General features: G+C 37.2%; 1 protein-coding gene across 1 annotated transcript; it reads right to left on the reverse strand.

The window, feature by feature from the left end:
* Positions 1–1,036: 1,036 nt before the first annotated feature.
* On the reverse strand, positions 1,037–6,217 carry LOC122316667 (probable receptor-like protein kinase At2g42960). Its single transcript, XM_043133368.1, has 8 exons — positions 5,584–6,217; positions 4,373–5,057; positions 4,176–4,280; positions 3,855–3,977; positions 3,616–3,786; positions 3,345–3,474; positions 1,923–2,135; positions 1,037–1,452 (listed from the first exon to the last, which is right to left on the reverse strand). The coding sequence occupies exons 2-8, from the start codon at positions 5,035–5,037 to the stop codon at positions 1,327–1,329; spliced, it is 1,533 nt and encodes a 510-aa protein (XP_042989302.1). The 5' UTR covers positions 5,038–5,057; positions 5,584–6,217; the 3' UTR covers positions 1,037–1,326.
* Positions 6,218–7,122: the final 905 nt, after the last annotated feature.

Consider the following 7,122-nt stretch of genomic DNA (forward strand, 5'->3'; position numbering starts at 1 on the left):
CAGCTCTCCTGGTTTTTGTTTCAGCCATCATGCCTTTTTCCTCCTTTGTGAGGACTCCATTCTTTTGTTACTCTTACGCATATAGAGAGGGGATTGCCTTGCAAAGTTGGGAGCTGCATGCAGGATGAACTGTATCTTTTTGGTTCTGATCTGATCAGCTTCCTCTCTTGAGGCTCGGCTGGTGTCCCAAGATTTAGGCTCTATATTTAGTCTTTATTTTTTATTTTTAAGTTATATGAGCTCTACAATGTACTAAGAGCCGTGCATGAGAACTCGTCATTAAAATTCTTTCGAAAGAAGATTTTTAAAAGCCTGTTCTTATTTACAACAAAGAATGGTGGTATGACTCCTCACAAATTGCACCAATTGGACAGTCCTAACCTCCCATCTCCCCAACACCAGAAAAGGAGTTGCTGTTTCTTTACCAAGAAGTGGAACACAGGAAACAGGAGGAATATTGATGATCGTTTTCAGGGAGAGCGTGGGAGGAACCCACCTCTTCTCTAAGATTAGCTCGAAGTTCTGCACCATATCATCAATCATTCATTTCTCTTCTAGATATTTTGCTGCTACCTTATTCTCTCAAAATGTTTTTTTTTTTTTTAATGCAAGAATACTCTAAATCATTACCATTATATTCGTACGTCAAATTCTATACCTGGCATAGACTTAATTTGCAATGTTTGCTGCTAGTGATCCACCAAGTCGGGTCTTGTGATTTGATTATGTAAGTTATTTCTTTCAGATGTAACTACAAAATGGTCCTGGTCCTCTGTAAAACTTTAACCCTTTTGCAGTCAATAAAGAAAGGAGCTTGTATTTTCATATGTAACATGGAAGTTTGGCAATGGTTTATCTTCAGTTGGCACTTGAAGTTTTAACTGAATTTTATGAATCATCAGGTAGGATTTTCAGAGTACTCTTTGAATGGGAATGGTTCAAGTGCCAATTTTTTATAAGAAAGTTTGGGCCAAAGAGGTAAAGGCATTCTTCTCATGGCAGCGGCGGTGGCGGCAGCCATGACGCAATCACAAAGGGGTGAGAATACTTATCAAACAAATTTAAGGATCTATCCAATTCTGTACATAACCCCAATCTATTGGGCTCTTCACACCACTTTCATACACAAACAATAATCTCTCCATCTACAAGAAACCAGAGTAAAATAAAAAATGACGAATGAAAGATCAGCCACTTGCTCACCCACCAAACCCTCCCTCCCAGCCCAGATAGGAAAACCCAAGAATTCAATGGGTTGGAAAAATTGTAAGAGTGACCCTCACTTTATGTAATCCCTTCGATCATCAAAACAAATCACTTGTTTGGTTATGTACGCTGGTTGCCTCTGCCATTTGATCTCGAATCGGGGTTATCACTCTTCTCTGCATCAGAAAAATCCTTCTGGGACTCGATCTCCATGCTACCTGCCTGAGTTCTTCGGTGCCTTCGATCCTGAAAAGTCGAGAATTCAAAAAATACAATCGATTCAAAAACAGTTGGGGATCAGCATAAAAAATTAACCTTGATCATATGGGCTACGAAAACTAAAATTATATAAAGCAGCAGGGAACAAAATCTAGGATGAGTGGAGAACTGAATGGGGCAGCGGGCTGTGCCAATTGGAATAAAAAGAAAATGACTTCTACGTGTCCATTAAAACTTAATACAATTGCATTACATTTCCCTGGCACAAAGTTGAGATGAATATAGGGAAAATAAAGGAAAATAAATGAAAGAGGAAGATATAAAAGAGTAACCATGATGATGTGGTAAGGAGATCATACATAGATTTCAACATAGGACTTTCTCAGCTATTAAATCCGATCTTTCTAAGATTACAGAAGATCCATCCTAATCATTCATATAAGTTCAAGTGTCTGTCCAACAGAGTTGTGCTTATAGAAAAGGAATCAGAAACTAACCTCTCTTGGGATGGGATACTCTTCGGATTCAAGCATACGGACAACCTGGCTCATCTTGGGTCTTTTTTCAGACTCTGGATCAACACACCTCAAAGCAGTCAAAAGGGCACGTTTTAGGGCTCTTGTTGATGGCCTTGGGTCCATGTTTGGGTCTACAACTTCTTCTGATCGCCGGCTTCCAACCATCATTTTCAGCCACTCAACCAAATTTACCTGTATATATTGTAATGCATGTCATCTGAAACTTGAAAATCTCTTTGGATAAAAGAAAGGTGCAACTAAGATCAACTTTCTAAAACCTGCAGTGACTGTATGGTAGGACAAGTAGGACTGCTAACCTGTCCTAATCAAATGAACCTACTGACACTTTGAACATTTTGACCCATCTCTGAACCAATGAATTACAGTTCAGGGTTCACGTGACCAGCCCATTTCTTTTTCAAACCAAAATAACATGAGAATCTAGAGAAGGTCAAGAAAGGGGTCTCAACCTCAACCTTTGAGGAGAAGATTTTACATGCAAACAACAGGACCTATTGTTCAGCATCACGAACTCTAATCCTAAACCAATGTTAAAAAAAGAATTTAAAAAAAAAAAAAATCAAATAAATCTTTCTTAAAAAATCAGGTCCTGAGGATACAATTAATGATGATAACACTGCTAAAACCAAGAAAGATTTGTTGGTATGGCTGGTTGAAAGGAGAGTAACTATAACTATGACAAAAGATGTGGCAGGCTTGACAAATTAGAGAGTTTTCCATGTCACAAACTGAAAAGGTAGCTATGAAGAAACAGGCACAAGAGATGGTTAAAAGCATAAATCTGATGCAGGCAGCAACACTGGAGGCACTAAGGTGACACCCATGACTATAATACTAAACTAAAAGGCTATCAAAAGATATGTGTGACCAACATGTCCATAACATAGGCAGTTGAAGCCATCGTAGTTCCGGCAGTAGTTTCAAGCCAGTTGAGGCTTCGCAAAGGCTGCAGTCAAGGGGAATGAACTGGTCTGCATTAATTAATCTCTAGCATGATAATTATCTTTTGATGTACCCAACAATTGTCAATTGACACCCATATTGCAAGATTTGTAATTTGTTAGCTAATTGTGAGCGTAAAAGGCTCTTGGGCATAGCTATTATCCTCTTCAGTCCATCAAATTCATATTCGTAAAAGGCAGGGGTAAGTTGCATTCCAGATGTTTTTAATGAGATACAAATCATGAAAAACATGAACTAATACTCTTATCATTATCTATAATTCCACACCTAGTATTGTAAATAAAACTTGCATAAAGTGCCTCTAGGGCTCGTGGATAACAATAACTCAGTGTCATTCAAGCAGTTAGAAGGCATACAAACCAGCTTCGGGGGATAAAAAAAGGCATGCATACTAGAACTTGGTAACTAATCTCATACCTCATGGGTAGGACGGCCATAGTCCACAGGGTCCCTTCCAGTAATTGCTTCTAAGAGCAAAACCCCAAAGCTATAGACATCACTCTTCTCATTTAAAAGGCCGGTATTTGCATATTCTGGTGCGACATACCTGTAAATGTTTTGGAGGAAAGGTAGAGAAGTAGAAGAATTCATATGAAAATGATTAATCAAATCCAAACTGAATAAAGTAGATGGAAACAAACTTAAAACAGGTAAGTGAAATTTTGCATGCACTGGAAGAACGACTTACCCAAAAGTTCCCATAACTCGAGTGGTGACATGACTTTTTCCAGCACCCAGCAACTTGGCTAGACCAAAATCGGATACCTTGGCATTGAAGTCATCATCAATCAATATGTTGCTCGACTTAATATCTCGGTGCACCACTTTTGGCTCAATGGCTTCATGCAAGTAGGCAAGACTGCAATAATAAAAACCACATTAAAAGAGAACTAGAATTCCTGAAAAGATGTAAATGCATTGGCTTACGCTTTAGCCGTGCCGAGAAGAACCTTCACGCGGGCCTCCCAAGTAAGATATCCATGCTGACGCATAGCTCCATGAAGCCACTGCTCTAAGTTTCCATTGTTGACATACTCATAAACCAACATCCTGAAATTTTTAAACCGGTAGAGGAAATTAAATTCCCTGATCAAGCTACCAAACAATTATTCAACCTCCAAAAGTTTCGTTTTCTTCCCCCTAATATCTGGTATTAGCACTTAAGTCTCATCCTTTCTTGGAAATTGATTTCAACTGTTGGTATAAGTATTTATATAGACTAGAACACAATGTAACAGAAAACAGTACCTGTGAATCCCTTCGATGCAGTATCCCAGCAGACGAACCAAGTTTTTATGGCGCACATGACCAATAGCTTCAACTTCCACTCTAAATTCTTTCTCTGCTTGACCCCTAAAGTAGAAGTTCAACCTTGGCTAAAGTGACATGAATAAGAACAAATTTCGTTTTAAGTTCAGGAAATCAACTGTAATATTTAAACTTACAGATTATTCAGTATCTTCTTAACTGCCACTGGAGTACCATTTATCAACTGCCCTTGGTAAACAACTCCATATCCTCCCTCACCAAGAACATTGTCCTTAGAAAACCGATTTGTAGCAAGATCAAGATCCCTTAATGTAAACCAGTGACCCCAACCTAAGTGAGAAAATTCAGGCAGGCCAGAGAGAGGGGAAGGAGCAGTTATAGGATATGAAGAGGAAGGCTTGCACACCGTAACCTTGCCAGAACTACCTTCTTCTCCAGATTGTGACCCACAACCATCTTTCTCGAAATGATTAAACGAACCTGACTGACTGCTATTGTCACCATTCTTCATCTTCCCCATACCCAGATGGACCAAAACCTTATCCGATTCTTTGTCGCTGGATTTGTCATGAATTGTGAGAAGAATTCCATCACGAGGAACAAATTCATCCGTTGATACTTGCTCAACTCGGACTTCCTTGATTTCCTTAGAAACAGCTGGGATTTGGCTAAGAGGAATCTTGTCCCTAGTTCTTGATTTCTTCCGTGATGTCAGACACAAGGACAGCAAGGAGAGGATAATTACAATAAATAATCCCACTACAATCCCAATTACTTCCCAGACCTTGAGACCAAAAATGGCAGTTTTCTTTGATAATTCCGCATTAAGATCTGAGGCCATCTTTCCGGATATCCAGATGCCTACAGAGTTTAGCAGAGATTGAAATATAAATCAAATAATGCAGGATCCCATAGCAAGATTTGAAATTCTTCCACCTTCAATTTACTTAATTACAATCTTTGAGTCTTTTTCTCTTCTTGGTTAGCCATCAAAAGGGTAATAAAAGCTAGTAATATTCACTGGTATGAATTTTAAACAATCTTCACTATTCCACACAAAAATGGCAATAAACGGAAGGGAGCGTGTTGCATCCACTAAGCCAAATAAGAAAAAGGGGGGGGGGGGGGGGGGGGCGCCATGAAGCAAAGATAACAAAATAAGAACTTGAACAAAAGCATTTCAGTGACCGAATACGTAGATCACAGAACACATCGCAAACAGAAGTTATGGTAAACACTAGACCACTCTGGTAACAGATAATTCTTTCAACAACATGGAAACAGAGATTTTTCAAGGAATACGATCGCAAACTGAGACAAAAATAAATAAATAAATGAGAATCAGAACAAAGTGTTTTATTCTTCTAAAATCATTACATCCTCTTACCTTCCTATGATTGGATCCCAAAGGCCACCTTCAAATTCCAGATCTTTGAAATCCCTTCACCATACCTCACCCATAGAGAAAAAAACAGAACCCACACTCTCAGATCTCTGGCATAAAGAAAACCCAAGAAAAATATAATCAAGTAGAACCCATGTAGTAAAATCCAGATCAAACCCAGTTTTCAGGAAAAAAACGAGTTTTATAATAACCCAAATAAGTTATTTTTTAACTTGGGTTTTCTAAGCAGGAGCAAAATGTGAGTCTGAATCTAAGCTGGGAGGGAGCTTTCTGACACCAGCACAGAGGCTTCTTAAAAACCCAAACCCAAGACAAGAAAATCCTGCAGCTTCCCTTAGAGAGTACACGGACGGGGAATTCTGAGTGGTGGGGATAAGAAGAAGGGATGGAGTTGTCAGTGTTAGGTGATTGGTTTAGATGCCTTCCATCGCACATACATACAGTGAAATAGAAGCATGGAATTCTGGAAGGTCTTCTTGGGATTTTCTGATTTGTATGAACATGACGGATTATCAGTAATCAAATTGACTCTTCTGTTTTTCTAGACATTAAAAGGGACTGTTCTACTTTCTTTCTTTCTTTCTTTTCTCCTTTTTTCTTGTCTGGGTGAAGTGTGATCTGGTGGAGTCATACCTCTTTTTTATTGGTTTTATTAATTTTTAATATCTTTTTGTCATTCACGTTATGGTTAAGTATTTAAATATGGTGTAATTATTTTTAATAAAATAAATAAATATAAAATTTATATAAAAAATTAATTTTTTAATTATAGATATTATACTTTTTTAAAATAACTGAATAATATTTACATATTTTATAATTATATTTAATATAATTTTCTTTTTTTTATTCTTTTTCTTTTTTCAGGTTGGGTAAAGTGCACTCTAGTCAAGAAATATCGACAGCTGTAACATTTTGGTTGGTTTTGTTTAGTCGTTTTGTTATTGTCTAATAAATTTTAGAGTGAGTTGCAATTGTTTAATGGCTTTTGTGTTTGGGTAAAGTATACTCTGTTGAAGACATACCAACAATTGTACCTCTTCCATTGGTTAATGGTTTATTTCAGTTTCTTATTTATATTCTTATGAAATTTTGTGAAGGGACTGTGTATTTTTTTATCAATTAGTTGGTCAAACATCCCAATTAAGACAAACAACGTAATGATTATGTTCGGAAGAGATTAGTGATGAGCAATTAGTGAGATTTGGAATGGGAATGCATTCTGTTGGGATGGTCAAATAACTCAATGAGCAAAGATAATTACTGTTAAGTTCTTAAAAAATAAAAACTACAAGCAATTAATTTAAATCTAAATTGCTATGTCAAGTCACGAAAATTTATATAATAATTTACTTTTAATTATCTTAACATATCTATGTGAAATATTGTATTATGAGACTTACATATACATTATGCAAAAGACTAAATTAATCTTCCTAGAAGCAAGTCACAATTTGAGACCGAAAAAAAGTTGCGCTTAATTTTCCTAACCATCGCTGTCTCTCTGCCCATCTCTCTCTA

This window comes from Carya illinoinensis, chromosome 7 (genome assembly GCF_018687715.1).
Source record: "Carya illinoinensis cultivar Pawnee chromosome 7, C.illinoinensisPawnee_v1, whole genome shotgun sequence".
In the NCBI taxonomy this organism is placed as follows: domain Eukaryota; kingdom Viridiplantae; phylum Streptophyta; class Magnoliopsida; order Fagales; family Juglandaceae; genus Carya; species Carya illinoinensis.

What these genes read in the sequence shown, in the direction of transcription:
- LOC122316667 (XM_043133368.1), bottom strand. Translation starts at nt 5,037, where the DNA reads ATGGCCTCAGATCTTAATGCGGAATTATCAAAGAAAACTGCCATTTTT. An exon ending in CGAGTTATGGGAACTTTTGG is followed by an intron (nt 3,475 to 3,615) that starts GTAAGTCGTTCT and finishes AAACATTTACAG; the next exon opens with GTATGTCGCACCAGAATATG. An exon ending in ATGGCCGTCCTACCCATGAG is followed by an intron (nt 2,136 to 3,344) that starts GTATGAGATTAG and finishes CAATATATACAG; the next exon opens with GTAAATTTGGTTGAGTGGCT.